We start from the raw sequence: 20,748 nt of genomic DNA, 5'->3' as shown, positions 1-20,748 counted from the left end.
TGGATCCGCTTCCCAGCAGCAGTCACTTCCTCCAAGTTATTTAAAATCTTTGTGTTTAAAAAGAAAACTTTCTTCCTCCATTTCTTTTGCCTTCTTTCAGTATAGGATAGAGAAAGCTTCACGTTTCTGTCAAAAGAGGAGGAAAAAAAGATAATATACATCGTTTAAAAATGGCATAGAGATGGTAAACTGATTTCCCTGACAAGCCCTCCATGAATTATCTCATTAAGATTATCATAGGCTGCAAAGTAAACTGCATTTTTCTTAGGACTGCCTTTTACAGGAAGAGCTCTGCTCTTAACTGTTTATCACACTTTAGAGCTAAAATCTATCAATCTGCACTAAAAAAATTAGAGTTCTTCTGAGAACCAGGGAAAGGTTTCAGCTAGTAAAGCTTTTTGTCTAATGAACTTTCCAGAAAAAATAAAAAGGCTTTGCTTGTCCTGATCAGATTTTGGGGCCATGGAATTTTAAACTAAAATATATAAACCAGTCACACAGAAACAGGCTTATCCATAGCATTCTTACCCACACATAGAACTCAGAACAAAGAAACGGAATGGTAATGAATTACTAGCCCTCAGTGACTGCAGGTAACAGTCAACTCAATGTTATTTTATGGGAGGATCTACTGTACAAAGTCAAATTATCAAAGTGGTTTAACTATTTGGCTTCCAATCACATACCCTTTGGAATTATCCAGACATGTCACATTTTCCCTATATTGAGCCAGAACGTGTAATCCAGCTTCAAAAACTTTGTATTACCAAGTGGGTCCATACACAGCATGATATAGAACGATTGTTTTGTTTTAAATGAATGTAATAGCAATGAGGATGCAAACACACATCTTTCAACTCAGATTATTTATTACCACTGAAATTGCAAAACCTTTCTTTACCATTTGTTTTTATTTTGCTGATATGCATATTGCAGGTATTGTAGATGTGTAGCAGTTGCCTAACTATATTCTTTTTGAGTAGTACATCGTTATATATCTGTATCTGTCCTACAGTTCTTCTCTCATACCTAACTGCTGCTGAAATGAAAGCATGGAAGATGGTTACTGTAGCATATGGCAGACAGAGAAGGACAGGTAGCATGTTGTATTGTTCCTTGGATCCTTTTCAGCAAAGTGAGGGTAAAGTATTGATGTTGCATGATATGAACTGAATAACTGAATCTATGTCTCCTTCTGAGAGACAGGACAGCTACAGTGGGAGTGAACAGGTAAGGGAAAAAAAGGGAATAAGCTGAAGCTGTCAAGGTCCTTAGGAAAGGGAAAATGTGAAAGAATTGACATATGTCAGCTCTGCTCACTTTGGGACTGACTGACAGCAAGAAAAGAGCTATGTTACTGAGATGGGAAACATTTGGGGCTTCTCCAGAACATATGAAGAGATGCATTTTTTTCCCAACAATTCAGCAGAAATTAATATACTTCTATTATTAATCTTTCTGAGATTGCAAAATCCCTCCCTCACACCACTGTTTAATTGTAATTATTGGTATTGTGGAAGCACCTCAGCTTGCTGACAGCCCCAGCTCACTTTGTGCTATGTGCTAAGAACAGAAAAAAAAAAGCAGTCCTGCCCAATAAGACTGTTTGCACATAGTCAGAAATGTTTCTTAGAACCACGACATAAACATACTGTTGCATTTTTATCAGTATTTTGTATTCGGTAAAAATATTCTGAAGCTTAAGGGCTCAGTGCCCACAAATATGCTGGCACACAGATTTCACATATCTTGTAAAGTCTACTACTGTGCTGGTGTGTGCATATGCAGTAGATGATTTTTCAAATAGGCAAAAGCATGCACTTGCATATCTGAGCAGCAGGACTGAGCCAAAAGCATGGCAATGAATTACTGGCTGCAAGAAGGTGTTGATGCAGTCCAGTAGACACATACACAACTCAATCATTCAAGACAGAGAAAGCTGGCATGGGACTTTTGTTTTATTGTGATTGCACAGAAAGGCTCATTTCTGGATGGATCATTTTCCATAGCAGTGCATGCTTCTTCTAGAATGGCTCTAAGTTTACTGTATCTGCTTCCAACAAACTTCTCTCCAGGCTAAAGAGACACTTGCTACTCACATGACAGTACATGGAGGAGTGATGCTGAGAAAAGAAGACACGCTGTGGCTAACATCTTTGCTTGTCTCGTAAGAGTAATCCAACTAATGTCGAAATGATTCCATCAATATTGTCAGAAATAGGTTTAAGAGCCCTCCAGGTATGTTGCAAGCCTTGGCACAGGCAAAGACTAATGCGAAGTGGATGCCAATTGACCAGAGGTTCTGGGAAGATAGAAAGCAACACTAAGGACCTTGACTTAGGCTGATGAGCCTGAGTTTTCCTCTTTGGTGTTCTCAGCATTTCTTTCCCTATTTCAGATGGATTAGAGTATATAAGAGGCATTGTGGGATATGCTGTCAAGTGCTATTGGTTTCACATACCACACGCAGAAACAAAACCAAACTGAGTTTGTATAATGCTAGACGAGCTTGCTCACATCTTAGTCATATTTGAACTATGTATCCATTGAACTGAAGTATGCTGGATATTCATAGAATAATGACAACTCTGGTTTCTGCAGGATAGACACATGCTATAAAGATCAGTAGGAAATGCCACTGCAACTTTGCCCAAACAGCAACTACGAATGAGGACACTTCTCTTACATCAGATTTTTGCTGACCCTCCTTAATACAGATTCTTTTTCTTATCAGAATGGAAGAAAGCTGATGTTGTCATGAGCTCTCTAGAATAGTGTTTAAGACATCCTGCTTCAGATTGTATTTGGCCTCCAGGCTTCTTCTTTGTTCTTGAGTTGCTGAGTCACTGAATTTCTGTGTTCCTCTACTTCACACTGTGTAAAGAGGAATAATACATTCTCTTACCTATTACTCTTCTGTATACTTGGATTAGAAATAATCTGGGTAAGGGACCAGCTCTTCTATGAAAAAAGGCATGGCATAGTTACTCCTAGAGTACCATGACACTATTTATAAGGGATAATTGAAATAGATCTTCTATGTCAGTGGCAAGATTCACCATAAAGGCCCAAATGTTCTTATCCAGTGTATAAACCCACTGATGTACTCTAGGTGATACCTTCAGGAAAAGAACAATGGTAAAATAGATAATTCTGAGACTTTAGCTCCAGCACCCCACAAAAGGAAAAGCAAGACTTCTCTATCCACACATATTGCAAAAGCTCTTTTCCTTTGCCAGGGGAGCTCACTGTTAAAGCGGCTATATTTGAGTGCATTCCTCTGTTTATCCTCTTGTTGCCATTCCTAATAGGTAAAATTGACAAGCCTGACTGACATCTGTATGGATTTCATATACACAGCAAGAAAGTGAATGAGAAAATGGCCTCTTGGGAGACTGCTGGGACTCTTGTTCATTATCATCATCACTATCATGATTCCTGCAGATGATGAGACTCTCAGTCATATCCTCTTCCTTGTGCTCTAGGTTGCACTGTGCAGCACCTTGGTGTCCGGTGACAGTGGTACAAGCAACCAGTCTTCCTGTCACCCCCAGAGCTTCTGCATTCTCCCTGCTTCCACACAAGACACCCCAGCTGAGCAGAAGGTGGATGATATGCTCCAGACATCAACACGAGTCCAAGCCAAGACATGACTCAGACCCGCTAACCCCAGCTGCCGTGGCTGGGGAGAATTCAGCCAGTCTCACAGCTCTCGCTCAGCTGTTGGCCTTGCAACACCTACCCAAAATGGCACTTTGGTGAAGCAGGAAGAGAAACCCTCAGTTACCAGACCGGTAAGCGCCAAACAATGGCTTGTCTCATTAATAAAAGGTCTCTGCTTTTTTTTTTTTTTTTTCTTTCACACCACAGCAAGCTGTATCAGCATGCAGACCAACTGAAATTCAGGTAGAGAAGTGGGAGAGAGACCTGTGAAAATCTTACTTGTCTTCCAGCCTGTTTTTCCTGGACATCTACAGGGTTATGTTATACTGTTATCACTGCAACTGTATTCATGAAAGGGGAAATAGTAATTTCATTGTTAACCTCAAATTTCATGAGGGTTCAGTGAAATGGCTATGTTAAGGTAATTAAACAAACGGTAATGAAAAATGAGGCACCATTTTCATGACTTATGCCTTTACAAGAATTTGGATAACGATTGCAAAAGGTTAATATGCTTTATATGAATCTGCAGGTATCTGTCAAACACGGAAAGCAGCCTGGGGAAGCAATGCTGCATGGCAGAGACACCTGCTGGAAGCTTCTTGCACTCGTTTCCCGCCTTCTGATTCAGTTCCCCGGGGCTGACAATGCTCTGAGCAGCCCCCAAGATGCGCCATTGCCTCCGGCTGGGAAACAGATTTCTGGCTAATGAAGAATTCGGTGCACACCTGACCGGCGACCGCCAGTCAGCCACTCAACAAGAGCCAGAAATCTTGAAGTTATATGCTGGAATTTAAATGGAAACTATTGCATCTAAATCAAAGGTTATACTTCTCTTCCACCTACCTGGCATTGAACTGTCTCTCAGAGGAAGACTGAGCACTGGTGAAATCCTTCCTTTTCCCAACTGTATACAGCAGGAGAAGATCAATGTTTTAATATGGGAAAGGAACCATGAGTGAAGTTCTGTGTAATTCTGATGTCGTGATTACACTAAGGCTAAGAACCTACTTTTACTTAAGTTAAAAACTGAACATAAGGTATCAGATTTTAGCATCTAAATCGACTCCTGTCTCAGAGACATTGACTACACTCTCTACCTAAGAAGTGGATCCAAACCCCTCTCCCCGTTCCTCCTTCACAGTGGGAAAACACAGCGTGATGATACTGTGCGGCTGGGGTCATACTGTGTGTTGACTATATCCTGGCACCCTGCATTTCAGTTTTGGATACTGACTTGAAAATGCTTGAGACTGTACAGAATGGACTCAGTCCGCCCTAGAAAGAGGAAGCCCTGTTTTGTATGATGGCAGGAAAGAGGATGCTTTGCAAATTCAATTACCTTTTCTCCAAGTGAGGGGATACAGCTGATGCAAAGCATCCTACAAATAAAAACAAGCTGCATTTGATTCCATGCACACCGAATGCTTGAACCGTGTTTAGCACATCACAGGTCTACAGTTTGAACGATACTCCCCAGTGTAGCAGGATTTTTCCAGTTCACATCTGAAGGGAGACCGTTTTAAACCAAGCCTCTGCTCTTACATTGTAAGAACAACTCTCCCTCAAGCTACTTGCAGACAAAACCATGTTTACTTCCACCTATCAAAGCACCGAGGGAAAACAACAGCCCCTTGAAGGAAATTAATCCCCGAAAACCTTTTGAAATGTCAGAAACAGCTCACTACCAGAGTGAATAAGGATAAAAAAGCACTTGTCCCCAACCCTTGGAGGGAGTCAGCTGCATGCCCATCTTCCACTCAAGTCAGTGTCAGGCGAGCATTGAGGGTCCAGTAGGTCGTCGCCCAGGGCTGGTCAATGCTGCACAGCCAGCACAGGCCAGGTATCCAAACCCGCAAAAATACCAGAAGCTGTTCAGTCCTAGTAGCCCATGTCACCACAGCACCCACTTACCCTCATTCAGCTACATCCAGTGAAGCTTTATCACAGTGACGGGGTTTTTAAAAGCAGTTCTATGGGTCTGAACTTGCACTGCCCAACCACAGGTAAGGATGTTCAACACAGCAGTACGTGCCTTGCCTGCCACTACAGGGAAGTGGCTAAAGCATGTCATTTCAGAAAAACACAGCCTGCCTTCCAGTGTCTGCCCTAACCACATCTACATATTCCTCACAAGGCAGTCTATGGGGCAGAGGCTACCCATAGCTTTTCCCTCCCAGCTGAACAAGTCTCTCCCCCTACTGACAAATGGATATTTAATTATTCTGTGCAAAAGCAAGCCATTTTCTCCAGAAACACTGAATGTTCCCTTCTGTTCCTGAAAAACCAGCTCCTAGGTGTAGCACTGCCTCAGATAAGGGAAAAAAAATGGAAACAGGTCTCACTCTCCTTGACGAGAGCTCTGCAAGGGTAGGTAAAAGAAGCTGACCCAGAAGATACTCTGGTAATGCCCAGAAAACCAAGGGTAAGCTCACTAGCATTAGTTCTGCCAATTTTGCAGATGCAAAAGAAGTCAGGCATCTCTGTGCAGAGCCCAGGAGTATCCATGAGCAGGTCCTGATAGGTCATGGAGAAGATGTAGCAAGAAAAATAGGCACTTCTGGACTTCATATGAGCATGGGTGCTGAAGATCAAATGTTGCCTTCAAGAGACTATAGAGTATGTAGGGTGGATCCAGCCTTCAAACTACACAAAAGCCAAAAACAGCTACAAGGAGGAAGGTGGCTTCTGAAGGAGTTTCTGGCACGATATACCTTTGCTGCAGGGCAGAAAGCCTGCTGAGATGCTCTCCTTGATTTGACTCCCAGGCAGGTGGCCTGTGCTGTGTAATTCTGCAGGGAACAGCCAGGCCTCTGGGGAGTGAGAGTCAGGTAGGGAGGCCTTGAATGATACACTGAATTCATTAAGCAGCTTTGTTTTGAAGAAATAGAATGGAAGCTATACAGGAAAGGGCATTTGAATTCCATCCTTCAGCAGCTATGTTATCAAGTGATCCCAATGTCTTTCAGAGTTTTAACCTCCAGGATGAAAAGCAGAGCCTGGCCCATGCTTTAGAAAAGGATGAAACCTCTGAAATGAGGTTTTGTATTGGTATTTCTAAAAAACCATTCCTACATAACTGTGTTCTGCAGTGTGCCATTTCAGATGGTCCCTATGTATTAAAGCATCTGGTTGTTATCAAAGATCAAAATTATGAGCAAAACCCAGTTTAATCATATGTCCTGTTTTCACTAAATCTTTTTTTTTTTTTTTTTTTCTCACTATCCACTGGCAGTTGCATAAAATACAAAGTGCCTGCGCTTGAGTTACAGATGTGAAGAAATACTGTAAACATGATTACAAGTTTTCCCTCACTTAAATAATTTAAGAACGACCACAATTACAATGGTGCCACTTCAGGAAACATGATTGCAGTATTGAACTCTGATGTATGGAAAACAAATTAGTTAGCTATGCAATTAGAAAACAGTCAGATCACGAGCCATTAAGAAGGCTGAACGGCTTAACCTTCTCTTCCCTTACCAAGGAGTTTCCACCTTCTCGGGCAGAGAATGAATCATATCGCTATGCTAACAATAAATGGAGGATGCAAACATTTTTTACTATTAAGTTAAAGTGGTGCTGCTTTTTGCATAAAGAAGAAGCTTAGAAGAAGTAAGCTCCCAGGAATTACTTTTAGGCTATGCGTCTTTCCATTACTTAGGAGAAACAGAGGCATTAAAGATGGTAACTGCAAAAGAACATATTCTAACTTTCCTTCTACTTGTTACTATTAATTTAAAAAACATCTAGCTTAAACTGCATTAATGAAACACCAGATTCTCACAATTAATTTCTGCCTGATATGGAAGCCTGATCTGCAAGAACCTGAAAATCTGTTACTGTTTATGAGAGCAGAGCTTAGCAGAGGGTTAACTGACTAGCAAACCCAAATGGTACTTCGTGTTTTATTTCCTGGATTACTACTTCTGCTCCTCCAGAAGCCATTTGAGGGGCAGGTTTCATATGCATTCTCCTTACTTGGCCAAATGTCAGATGGGCAAAAGAGAAATCTGCCCTCACCACGGATATGAGGAGGTAGAAGCTGCCATGGCTGCCTCACTGTTGAACCATTACATTCAAAGAACACCGTTAAGTTGCAAAAATGCAGCAGAGCACTTCAGGGAGAGAAGATGACATGTTTTTAAAAGGAAAAGTGCAACCTCAGCGGAGGAGACCCTGGTGCTCTCTCCGAAGAGAGCATGTGAGAGTAGATGAAACAGAAGTACTCTGCTTCAGCATGATGTGCTGGACCAAAACCCCTTCGCAGGTCCCGGACTGTCTCGCCCTGCTGCCAGAACAGGCACCGGGAGCGCACAACAGGCCCCTGAACAGGGGGTTTCGACGTCCACGGCCAAGGCCATTTCACCACAGCACCCGGCGCTTTTCCTGGGAGCCGCGGCCGCAGCAGCCCCGCGTTGTGCGGCAGCCGGAGTCGTGGCTTTGCTGTTCGTTTCCGGCCCGGGACGGGCAGGGCAGCTACCCACATCGCTTTAGCGAAAGGCTGAGACACGGATGCCAGCGATAACAACAAAAAAGAAATAATAAGGGTTACAATTCTTTTTAAAGGCCTAGCAGTTTCAACGTGCGCCGGTTTGGCAGTGCCAGATCTGCGGTCTCTAACGCCTCACGCCGGCAGGAGGGCGCTGCCGAGGGGCGGCGGCGGCTGCCCAGGTCGGGCCCCCGCGGCTTGCCCCGGCCCCTGCCCTTGCCCCTGCGCCGAAGAAAGGGCCCTGGAGGCGGGTGGGAAGCTGGGCGGCGTTCCCGTCCCGGGCACCCGGCCGTTGCCACGGCGATGGCGGCCGCGGCCGCGCCGCCACCAACCGAACTACCGCTCCCAGCAGGTATCGCGGCCCGGCCTGTCCCCCGCCCCTCCTCCCTCAGCCCATTGGCTGCTGTCCGCCGGAAGTAGCTGCGCCCCTATGCCTCCTGGGAGTTGTGGTTTTCTTTCCTCCACAGTACGGCAGCATGGGCGGGGCGGGCGGGACGCGCGTACTACCGGCCCCGACGTGCCCCGCGCCCAGCCCCGGCCCGGAAGGAGCCGTCAGCAGGCGGCGGTGGCGGTGGCGGTGCCGCTGGAGCTGGCGTGTGGCGATGGCCGGGCAGATGGCGGTGCTGGGTGAGCGCGGGCGGGGGTCCGGGGTCCTGGTCCGCCATTCGGGCTGCTGAAGGAACGGTGTCCGGGGGGCGGGCGGCGGTGGGGCCGGCGGAGCGCTAGGGAGCCCCCGGGAGCTCCCGCTCTCGGTGTGGCGGCGGCCGCCGCCGGGCAGGGCCCAGGCGCCTCTCGTCACTGGCCTCAAGCGGAGGGCGCTGAGCGCGGCTGCGTCGTGTGGCTGGGGCTCTTTCTGTCAGCGTATCGCTCCGGACGGGCTTTTCAGGATGGTGCGGGTGTGTCCTCCGTTTGGAAAGCCGAAGGGCTCAGTGGCTTGGTCCTGAGAAAGGTCTTGGAAGATTCATAGCCAGAAGTAAACCTGTGCTTTCTCACTAGTTTGTTTGAAGCACAGCTGTGACCACGCTTCCCTGCTGGGAAAAAGAGCTTATCCACTGTGACATTTAAGCTATTTAGTTTTATTCTTGGGATTTTGTTTGTTTGGTGGTGCTTTTTTATCTCCTCTGAGGCGTTGCTTTATGTTAGTTTTTTGGTTTCTTGCTTTGTCGGTTGATTATATGTAAAATTAAAAAAGCCCCCAAACCTACTCTGTACTTAAGCTACTCAGCCCCTTGATTTCAAGGCATAGAAAAGACTCAGGTGTGGGAAGGTGCTTTTTGGGAGTGATGACTAAAATAAGTGGAGTTAGCATGGGTTGGTACCTCCTTATTTCTAGACTTCTAGTGAAGTTGGAGGAGATCTTTGAATTGGAAATTTGTCATTTCGCTGTGATTTTGTGTGGCCTCATTAACTAGATGTCCCTTGGGGGTCATTCATAGGAAGTTCCCCCAAAGTATCATTAGCCTACAGTCTTGAAGTACCTTGCAGAGAGGAAGAAAAAATATTACAGCAGAGTGATTTTTTTGGCTTTGCTGTACCTCTTGGGCTTTTGTAAATCAGTTTTGTAATTAATGACCAAGACTTTTGACTCTTCTAATCACTTTTTCTCGAACTAAGAGACCTGAATTTGGTGGTGATCTTTGAAGAAGTTAAAAACTAATCAGGTAGCTGAATAGGCTTCAGAGCGTGAAATAAAACTGCATGAGGGGTAATATATAATACTGTGTAATTTGCATTGACTTCTAGGTTTGCAGCAGTAGATACTCTAACCCTATTTTTTAAAAAAATCTGTGTTTCAGGTTCAGCTATTCTGGCTCTCTTGTTAGCTGGCTATCTAGCACAGCAATATTTACCAATGCCTACGCCGAAAGTAATTGGGATTGACCTTGGCACAACTTACTGCTCTGTTGGTGTCTTTCTTCCTGGAACAGGGGAGGTGAAGGTTATTGCAGATGAAAGTGGGCACAAGAGCATACCAAGTATAGTCTCTTTCACAGAGAAAGGTGTGTATGTAGGATATGATGGCCTAGAACTGGCTGATTCAAATCCTCAGAACACCATATATGATGCAAAAAGATTCATTGGGAAAATCTTCACTTCAGAAGAACTGAAGAGCGAAAGTAGCAGGTATCCCTTTAAGGTGAGTAGCCATCTTCTTCAGTTCTGTCCGAGCACTAAACTATAGACGCTTGAAATAGCTTACAACAAGGTGACCCACTTGTCTGACCTTGAGTCATTTGGATAAATCTGATAAGCCTGAACACTGTAAGAGGTATCCAGAGAGGGGAGGAGGAAACGTCTGTGGAAGTTGTCTACTTCTGTGTGAGAGCTGATAGTAGAGGACAGGGTCCTCTAGAAAATCACTGTGCAGTGTGTTTCTGGATAACCTTCCAGCACGTTCTCTTAAAGTATAAATTTCAACTTGAAATTCTAACTGTGCTTTCTGAAACTTCACTTTTTCCCTGAGATTTAAAAAAAAATACATCTTGTCTGTCCCAGTGCATTTTTTCCCTAGTGCTTTTTTAGTGCTTACTTGACCAGCAGCAGATCTTGGAAGCTGCTTTTTAAAAAAAAGTACTGTGTTGATTTAGCATGGTGTAGTATTTTCTGAAAAGAGACAGATTTTCAGGTACTACAAACAGTTTTTGAGCTCTTTACTTGTCAAGAGAAGCTGTTCCAATACCAGTCAGTTAGCTTCCTTTCAGAAAGAACCTACAGGAGGCTTTATCAGTAGGGTAAACCTTACGAATAAAAAGCAGTACTTTTATCTTCGAATGTGGCATTGAAGCTGATTACATGGTTGCTAGGTCTTATTTTTTTTAATGTGTCTCACCTGGGCACAGTGGTTGTCACTACTTTGGATAATACTCAGACCCCTTAAGTGGCATGTTTTGCATAATACTTGTAGTCAAGGAATAAAAGTGATTGAGGAAGCAACAAAAGCACATTCTTATTTTTCCAGAATAAACAGACTATATGCAAATAAAACATTTGGTGGGAGAACGTAAGAAAAAGACTTCCCACCTGTGGGTTGTATTGCTTTTTCTTCCTAGATTTTCAGCAACAATGGATCAGCTGAATTTTCTGTGACAATTAATGAAACCTTTCACATCACTCCAGAGCATATTGGCTCTCAGCTGCTACTGAAATTGAAGAGAATGGCAGAGGACAATCTTGGCATGCCCATTTCAAAGGCGGTGATCTCTGTGCCAGCAGAGTTTGATGAGAGGCAACGGAATTCTACCATTAAGGCAGCTAACCTTGCAGGTGATGTCTCTTTATTCCAGCATTTTTCTATGAAACCTTCAGGTCAGTTTCACTAACAGTGATGTCTTTGGGGCAGATATAGAATCAATGATTGAGAACTTCAGAACAGTTTTTTTGGTTTTTACAGACCACTAAGAATTGTGAGGAACAGCAGAGAACTCTTAGGTACTGACAGGTGCAGCTGACTAATGCCAACATAGAGAGCTAGAAGTAAGTTTTACTTCAGGGAGAATTGTCTTGTTAATCTCCAAATAGAGAGACTATCCAGAGCACCCTTGGACAATTTAAACAGAAATAGAACATGTGAAATAAATCTCCTTGGCAAGGTTTCTCTGGAAGAAATGTATTTGGGCAAATCATGGTTCATGAGTTCACCCTGACGCTGAAGTAGTACTACTTTAGGCTTAAATAAGAAGAGTTCATTGAGTATTATTGCTTAGAAAATTATTTCCTTTAGATCTGGCATCTAACTTAAGGCAAGTTTGGTTAAAAATAATGAAATGACTAATGGTAAATGTCATTATGATGTGAGAATTGCAGTTTTCTGAAGTGTATCTGACTGTTACTTGGATCTTTGCTCTTTATAGGGCTAAAAATTTTGCGAGTAATCAATGAACCCACAGCTGCAGCTATGGCTTATGGACTCCACAAAGCTGATGTGTTTAATGTTCTGGTGGTGGATCTGGGTGGAGGAACTTTGGATGTGTCTCTGTTGAACAAGCAAGGAGGGATGTTCCTCACACGGGCCATGGCAGGTGAGAAAAATGCTTTAATTTCTCAGGGGTGGGGGGGGGAGGAAAGGTGCACCTAATGTCACCACTAGAGGGGCTCTTTAAAACATACCAGCCTTGTCACAAAGTGTTCTCCAAACGTGTTCTCAGCTGCTTTTCATGCAAAATTAGGTTTGTGACTGGCTTCAACAATTAAGATAAATTCACAGGTTTTGGCTGACTTAAAGGAGTAAGCTGTGGTTTCATTTTATCCATGGCTATTAACTTTTGTGCCCACTAGTGAAGTGCTAGTGGGTATTACAATTACTTTGACTGTGCTTTTGGGGGCTGGAGGTGGTACAAATCTGTTACCTTTGTCCAAACTGGAAATACTGGCAAACCACTGATCAGTGCTTTAGAGCACCCTTGCCTTGTGTTTGGCTCCAGCTCCAGTGTGCATGCTGCTAACCCAGAAGTAAGTTTTCTGATACATATGTGCCAGAGTGATTCATCACTTGGAAAAGAGTTCTGGCAGCGATATTTGGTAAAACTAGCAAATACACAACTGCTTTTCAGGTGACCTGGATTCAGACCGGTCTGAGATGCCATGCTAACTGTTTGCACTGCCTTCGGTGAACAAGTTTTGATGTGAGCTGCTGCTCAGTCCAATAAGAGTGGAACAGCAAGAAATAATCAGCAGATTAATTTTCCTTTATTTAGGTCGAGGTCCACTAAGTGAATTCCTGTTTTCAGTGGAAACTTTGAGAGTATTGTTCCACACAGATGAAAATCTGCAGGCCATTTTTTTTAACTCTGTTGAATGGAAAGCATGAACAATCATTTGAAGTTTTGCAAACGTGGTGCAAGAATCATCTTGCAGTAGAAACTGTTTATACTTTTTTCTTTCTCTCTCTCTCTGAAGGCTAATATAAGATATACCTGTTAATAGAGCTTGAAATGCTCAGTTTGTTTTATCACTTTCTTCTGCTTTTGGCAGGGTGTGTACATACACTTCAGTAGAATGTAGTTTTTCATGTGGGTGCATGAAGACATTGAATTAACTTGAAACTGTTAAAACAGTAATCACAGTAAACATGTATTGTGGAAGTGTTAAGAGAAAAATCCATTCTGGGCAGAGAGAGAAATTTAAAACTAGGAATTTTAGCTGGAAAAACAATTTGTTGTGAGAGATTGCACTTCAGTTATAGGGTTCCAGCTAGAAATTTATTATGTGCTTTCTTCTATAGAGAATACCCCTGAGTTAACAACTACTGCTTTTTTGTTGTAGCAGAGCATTTCCAGGAGAAAAAAACATTGAGGGGGTAGATTCTAAAATAGTTGCTAAATAAGAATCTGGAAACTACTATCCATTGTGTGTTCTTCAGTGGACGACAATTACGCCTGCAGCTCTGTGAGCTCTTGTGCTGTGCTTATAGTCCTGGTATCATTGCTCTGGCCCTTGAGCACATCTTCCAGTAAAGGAGATGATGCATGCTGCTTTCTGAAGCTTTGGAGGTGGTCTGTCTGATGCCTTCTATTCTGATGTTTCAGGTAACAACAAACTTGGAGGACAGGATTTTAATCAGAGGTTGATGCTGTATTTATATGATCAGCTCCATCAAACGTATGGTTCTCTGCCAACAAGAAAAGAAGAAATACATCGCCTCAGACAGGCTGTGGAGGCAGTTAAATTAAATCTGACTGTACATGAGGCAGCTACACTAAGGGTGTTACTGACTATGCCAGAAAGGAAGCTTACAGAAGAACTTCCAGAAAGTGAAGTAAAAACAAACACTGTGCTGAAAGGCAAGCTTTCACAAAAAACAGAAGATTTGAGAAATCTTGGGGACCCTTCAAAAGTAGATAACAACTTTATCAAAGTTGTGTTTGAAATGGAAATCTCTAGGAAGCTTTTTGAAATGTTAAATGAGGACCTTTTTGAGAAGATTCTTGTGCCCATTGAACAAGTGCTGAAGGAAGGCCACCTACATAAAGCAGAAGTGGATGAAATTGTGTTAGTTGGAGGTTCCACCCGGATTCCTCAAATACGTAAAGTTATTCAGGATTTCTTTGGAAAGGAACCTAACACCTCTGTAGATCCTGATCTAGCAGTTGTAATGGGCGTAGCAATCCAAGCAGGGATTGTTGGTGGGTCCTGGCCTCTTCAAGTCAGCGCTATAGAAATTCCTAATAAGCATTTACGGAAGACTAATTTTAACTGAAATTCTTGCCCATTGTATTCCATCTCTCCAAAAGTGTACTCTGATGGTGCATACTTAACCTGTCTGGCAGGGGAGCCTAATCTTAGTCATATTATATTAATTTTGCAAGGTTTTTGTTAGGTGTTACTGGACACCTAACTGTATTAAAGCTAGATGTTACTTTAAAGGTACGAATGACTTCTGAAGTTCTGAGGTATCCTGTATTTGCTTGTACGTTGGATATTAGGTGAAAATGCTCGTGATGACACAGCCACATTTTCTTGCTAAATTTTATTAGCAGATCCTGAAGAGGTGTATGTTTAAAATACAATGGGAGTGTGACCAAAGGTTAGAGATACTGTGGTATGGTACTGTAGGTGTTCCCAGGTCCAATATATTTACTTTTGAAGAATGTGAAGCGGTGTTAACACACTTAGCGCTAGCAGTGTTGATCTTAAATTTATTTATTAAATTGAGTCATTTGAGCATTTAAGCACCTTTTTAAAAGGCATGTTGCAGCTTGAATGAGACTTACGCATTCATGTGATTCTTCTGCTGTTCATAACAGCATAAAGGTATTACTGAGGCGATATGAAAAATTGTCTCATATTTCAGCCGAACCATCTTAAAATGTGGAGTTACTTAGTGTGTCTCCAAGGGCTTACTTCCTGATCTGGCTTTGATGGTTCATGTACAGGTGCTGCTGTCATACCACTTGATGTTCTCCACAGAGAACAAGGGCATATCCCTGGCTATTTATACCTCCCCCTGCCTTCTTCGAAAACTGCAGTAATTTTATGTATCTTAAAGCCACACCTTTATATCTTCCCTTGAGTTTGACCAACACAATTTTCATTGTTGCACATCTACAAGTGTGTGATGTCTTTCCCCTGGAGTACCCCAGACTACTGTTCTCAGGGAGAAAGCGTGGGACAGAAGGGACTGCCAGGATGAAGTCTAGTTCCCATAGTCCTAGTAAATGAAAATTCACCCAACTGTTTTGTACTTTTTGGCTTGTATCTCTGGTTTAAGTTTTCTCAAATCCCCACGCTAAACAACATAGATCAGAAATTGTAGCTGTTATTTTGGGGAGAAAGCAGTGTGTGTAATGCAGGATTTGAGATGGCACATTTTAGAACTTTATTTTGGGCAAATAGTTTGCTACACAGCTATCTAGCAAATGCATAAGAAGAGGAAAAAAAGTAATAAGCTGAAAAAAAAAATGGTGACAATTCTGCTCTCTTTAGAGTTAAATCAATATTTAAAGGCCAGTTTAATTCTTTTATCTGTGTAGAACTTCCTACGATGAAAATACTTCATTTGGGTAAGACTGGCTTCAACATCCATCAAGCCAGTCTTAATCAGGTAAGTGTAGTAACAGGTGGTTCTGAGCATTTTTTTTTTTTCCAGAATAATTTTGTTTGTATTAAGCTTGCCAAGATAACATGTGGGGCATAGATTTATTGTCTAACCTATGACTATATTAAAATAGGCTGCTTACTCTCCTGGTGGTAGGCCTGATTTATGGCACTGCCATAAATCAGCTGCGCTGATTCAGCTATTTGCATAGCTATTGTCTAAACATATCTTTCAAGTAATCTAATTAAAAACCTCTTAAATTGAATCACAGTTGCACACACAAACATTCCATCAGCATTGTTTAACTTCACAGAAGATTCCCAAAATACTGCTAACATCTTTTTAATATCCCTGAGTTGAAAACCAAAGTGATTTTATTTGAGGATTTTTTTTCCTTTGTAACTTTGGAAGTGACCCTGTCTAAGTCTGTATGTAACTTTCAGTAACTAAAACTCCAGTGTTGAAAGAAGTGCCTCTTCAGTGAAAACATAGATGAATGCCAATATACAGTACAGTTCTTGTACACAGTTGCTATCTGGGGCCTTTGCTTTGCAGATATAAGTATTTAATTCAACATATTCTAATATCTTTGGAGTCACTGTGGCCTTTCCTTCTGCCCTGCTGTAAATTCATCTCAAAGTCTACTGGAGTTACAGTAGGTCTTTACTCTTTTTTTTTTTTTTTTTTTTTGCACTGTGTAAAATGAGCAGATAACAATGAAGTTAAACTATTAGAAGCTTTTTGCAATTTTGGGACAAGTTAGGTAGGAGTGTGGGCATAACTTTTAACTGTTTAACTCTTAATGAAAATAAATGAAGAACTCTTTTTCTTTTGCATACTCCTTCACTCTGAAGGAGTTAAATCTCCATCAGTGTTAATCTGGGAAATGTAAGGGAAGGGTGAGTTGTTTACTTGTTTAAAAAAAATCACAAGAGGGTATTTATTCAGATTTCTATACCGATGATTTTTTTTTTTTTTTGAGAAGCTACTGTACATTGGATATCTCACAATGCATCCTTATTTATTAAATTACTTTTCTGAGTTCTGCAGTCAGGTTATTTATTTTGTATCTTTTTGATTTTAATACTGTATTTTGGCACAAACCCTTGAATTTTAAAGATGAGTCCACTGTACTAAGTGGATATTCCAGGTATGCGCATGTGCTGCTAACCAGAAGTCTCTCTTTAAACAAATTGATATTTGAAGGCTGAAATCTTTCTGCAAATAATCCTTGAAATCTGAGTATGGTTGCCTGTGGTGTTCGGTGTGTAAAATTTATACTGCTAAAGTTTGTTTTGCAAGTTGAAATTCTGAAAGTATAAGATGTCTCAACAATTGTATGTTCCTGAATTGTTTCCAAGTGCAAATGATGAAATGCATTTTATAAATAACCTTTTAGAATGTTTTTAATAAAAGCAGTTTCTGACCCCTGGATATGTCTTGTTTCAGTTTCTCAGAAATACTGTAACAGCACTTGTCTTCCTTAGGAGGTTAGAGGATGAGGTTGTAATCCCTCAATTTGCCAAGGGATTGCTACACCCTGGAGCAACAGATATTCTCTGGGAAGTGGTACAGAGCAATGTTAGGGATTGGGGTGGGAGGGGAAAAAACCTCTTATCCTTAGGCTGCACTTTGGTGTGGAAGAATGGAACCAAGAAGAAAAGTGCAGGCTGATACAAAGAAAAGCAAGGAATGACTGGGACAAAGGAAGAAGCACTGGTCCAAGGGGGTGGTGAAATCCTTGCTCCTCTTGTGAGTGAGAGCACTCCTATGTTTAAGCTACTTGTGCCCTGCCTGCTGGGTCACAGGATGGGGGGCAGAAACAGACCCTTCCTTGCACTGGTCAGCAGCCAGAGGGAGGATGGATGTGGGGAATGGTTCCCAGCATGTGCAGGGTGAAGGCTGGGGACAGGTTCATGCAGAATACGAGCAAATGTGATGTTTGAAAAGTTGCAGGCAGGGAAGCTTACTCAGTAGGTTCCAACTTGTCAGTATTTCCAGCTGTGAGATGGTTTCTACATGTGTGTCACCTTGAGATTTGGGCTGGGAAATGTAAGGTCTAGAGAGCCTGAACTATGATGGTGTTTCATAAATGAATCTTTAGTCAGTCCAGAATCTTCACAGATGACTTCTGCCCAGAAGCAGCCAGAGAAAATGCTACATTTGCAAGCCTCTTGCTTCCCCCATGCAAAAGCTATGATAACCCTCCAACCTTCCTCCACCAGACAGCAACCAGCTATGGCAAGCACGAGGCAGAAATGTGTATGTTCCTGTGAGGGAAAGGAGGTCTTTCCCCTTGACTTCTTTCCAGCTTCTCCTGTGATACTGCCAGGAAAGTGAAGAGCAAGGACTAGAAGCAGGGCTGGGGGAAGTGGCACCTGAGAAGATGGTGCCTCTGGGATTTTTGAATGTGGTGGAGAAGGAAGTTGAAGCAGACCATGGGCAGGTTCTGCTCCATGTTTCTCCCTGTGAAAATGAAAGAGTCCTGGTGCCCTTCTGAGCCTCACTCTCACTTTAGACTCTGCCCTTGTACCCCGTCTCTCCCACCCTTCCTCTCCCTAACCCAAGCAGCTTAGCTGGAAAAGGAGACCAAGCAGTAGCTCCTCACAGGGATGAACAGTTGGGTCCCTCATACTGTCTCCAACCAAGTGAAGGTCATCTGCCCAGGCAGAAGACCCTAGGAGAAAAGCCTCAAGGACCTTCTGGGGAGTCTCAGCAGTTAGTGGCCCATGTGGGGCAGAGCCATTTGGGGGGGGGTGGGTGCCTATGAGTAGACCCACAGGATGAGGCTGGGACCTGATCCCCAAATGCCACAGAGGCATAGGAGAGTTGCTTTTTGGAGGAGAAAGTGCAGGAGAGGCAAGGTATGCGCTGACCAAGCTGATGACATGGGTTCATTGGTACTGTCAAGGGAGCCTGCTGGTGACAAAGTCTGAATTAATCATGAAGTTGAGGCAGCCAAGTGGTCCCTCTGTTTCTTAAGAGTGTCTTTGACATCAGGTGTCTGAGGAGAGTAGAGGTTGCAGACCCTGGGTGATTGTTCTTACTGCAAAACTGCCTTTTCCTGCCTGCCTTACACTTGTTGGATGGTTTACTTTGGTAAGCTACTGCTGCATGAAAACACTGGAACATATCATGCTACTTCTGCCTCCACTGCATCTCCTTTTTCAAAGTGTAACTATATGTGAGGACTACAGATAATATATACATATGCTGAAAGAGAAGGAAAGTCTCTTTGGCTTTTTTGACCCTAGTCCACCATTTTCTTTTCTCTCAAACTTTGCAATTATTCAGCCTGAAGCTTTTCCCAACTGTGGTCTGAAGGTAATCTGAAGCTGTAAGACTATGTCAGCCCACCAGTAAGCACAGAAAACCCTCCCCCCCCATAAATTTTTTTTAAAAAAAGAAGTAAAAATTAGCATGCAGTGATGCAGTTCCTCCAATGATTGTTTTCTCTGGACCTTTCAAAAAGGGTTGGTCTCTGAGGTACTGAAGTCTACCTCCCCTAGCCCTGCACATAAAACTTATTAATCAGTTTAGGAATGGCACTCACTTCAGTCTTTTCCAGCTCCTCTGCAAGACTTCCAGGTAAGGGTGGGCTTGGAGGGGAGTATGCAAGTGGGGAAGGGGAGCCCCAGATGAGCCTGCCTGTGGCACTTGGAATGCTACGAGGCAGGTAAATGTTGGCATGAGAAGGTTCTGCTCTGTGGGAAAGGTACTGTTGGCCTCCCTTGGGGGAAAGAGAAGGAAAACCGATGAAAAGCAGAAAGCTGTTCTCTCTCCTGAGAAACATTCTGTCACACCAGTCTCTCCAGGACTTTCAGAAGGCAATAGTTACTTGGGCAGGGCTGTTCTTAGTCTAAAATAATTATAAGCTTCTAATAGTTTTGTGCAAGTGATAAGTATATTTAGTTAAACTAGACAGCACTCTGATCTTAATGTAGAAAACAGGCTTTCTTTTTTACCTTCAGGAAATGAGGGAGGAATCATTCACTGTAGTAGAATCGCATCTTTGAGGAACTCTCTTCAGAGAGCCTCCACCACTTCTCACCACCTTTCTAAAACAGCAAATATGGTTTGCTTGCTATCAGGAAAGAAATTAAGATCTTACTTGATATTAACCAGGTGTCAATATTAGAGCAATATAACACGACTGTAGCCTGAAACTTTAGTCATGTACTTTGGGGTTTTTAATTTTTTTAAAAGTAATCAATGGGGATCTTCTCTTAGTTTCTGAAGATTGTAGTGATTGAGTTGGTATTAAATTTGAAGAGTTTTAAGAACTGTAATAAAAATGAAAATTAATATTTATGTGACCTCCAGAAGCATAGGCATGTTTAACTGAAACTTTGAATAAATGCACATAACTTGTCCTGCTGCTGTAATTAGTATTGAGGTTTGCATTAAAATATACTAGCAAAGAGACAGATGCACCTGACTATTTTTCTGTGATTCTGTAATGCTCAGTTAGATACAAAAGACATGATTTTCACTTATTTGAAATAATTTTTCAGTTATTCAGAAATCACAAGGTCAAAAAGAAAAATTAACTATGTGGCAAGTTTATAGCCTCAAAAATTACTTAAGTATAGATGCCAATATGCATGTCCTAAAAATCAGCACCAAGTGACATCTGCCTGTATGTCCACACAATAAGCAGTTTTGGTATTTTATGGATTTGCAATCATAATAAGAATGTATTAACTAAATGGGCATAATGTCAGAGCAACTAAATACTTTTTAAAAATTAAAACCAGTGTATGAGCAGCAAGATTTATTTTTCAATCAGTCTTTACTAGTGGAACAGTTAAAATATGCCATGAAAATTACCGCTTCATTATGTTGTTCCAGTGTCAATATGATCAAAATAAGTGATTTGTATAAAAACAAAAAGTTATTTTAAGAAACTTGATCAATATATATATATATAGATTGTAGTAAATAGCAATGCTGCAAGGAGGTTTTGAGTAAGCTAGTTATTTTATATGGAATATAAATAAAATATTCCATATATATGTGTAATGCCAGACACCCCTTAAGTGTTTACTGAAGTAAGGAA

At 42.1% G+C, this 20,748-nt stretch overlaps 1 protein-coding gene across 1 annotated transcript; it reads left to right on the top strand.

Moving 5' to 3' along the window:
- Nucleotides 1-8,725: 8,725 nt before the first annotated feature.
- On the top strand, nucleotides 8,726-17,121 carry HSPA13 (heat shock protein family A (Hsp70) member 13). The gene is made up of 5 exons (XM_074901883.1): nucleotides 8,726-8,782; nucleotides 9,952-10,292; nucleotides 11,206-11,419; nucleotides 12,007-12,174; nucleotides 13,681-17,121. The coding sequence occupies exons 1-5, from the start codon at nucleotides 8,758-8,760 to the stop codon at nucleotides 14,349-14,351; spliced, it is 1,419 nt and encodes a 472-aa protein (XP_074757984.1). The 5' UTR covers nucleotides 8,726-8,757; the 3' UTR covers nucleotides 14,352-17,121.
- The last annotated feature ends 3,627 nt before the right edge of the window (nucleotides 17,122-20,748 follow it).

This window comes from Athene noctua, chromosome 1 (assembly GCF_965140245.1).
Source record: "Athene noctua chromosome 1, bAthNoc1.hap1.1, whole genome shotgun sequence".
Lineage (NCBI taxonomy): Eukaryota > Metazoa > Chordata > Aves > Strigiformes > Strigidae > Athene > Athene noctua.
Note: the sequence above shows the minus strand (reverse complement) of the source record. Positions and strands in the feature narration are given on the sequence as shown.

Excerpts from the sequence above, each read along its gene's own strand:
- HSPA13 (XM_074901883.1), top strand. The coding sequence starts at position 8,758 with ATGGCCGGGCAGATGGCGGTGCTGG. Across the intron at positions 10,293-11,205 it reads GTAGCAGGTATCCCTTTAAG|ATTTTCAGCAACAATGGATC; the intron begins GTGAGTAGCCAT and ends TTTTCTTCCTAG. Across the intron at positions 12,175-13,680 it reads CCTCACACGGGCCATGGCAG|GTAACAACAAACTTGGAGGA; the intron begins GTGAGAAAAATG and ends CTGATGTTTCAG.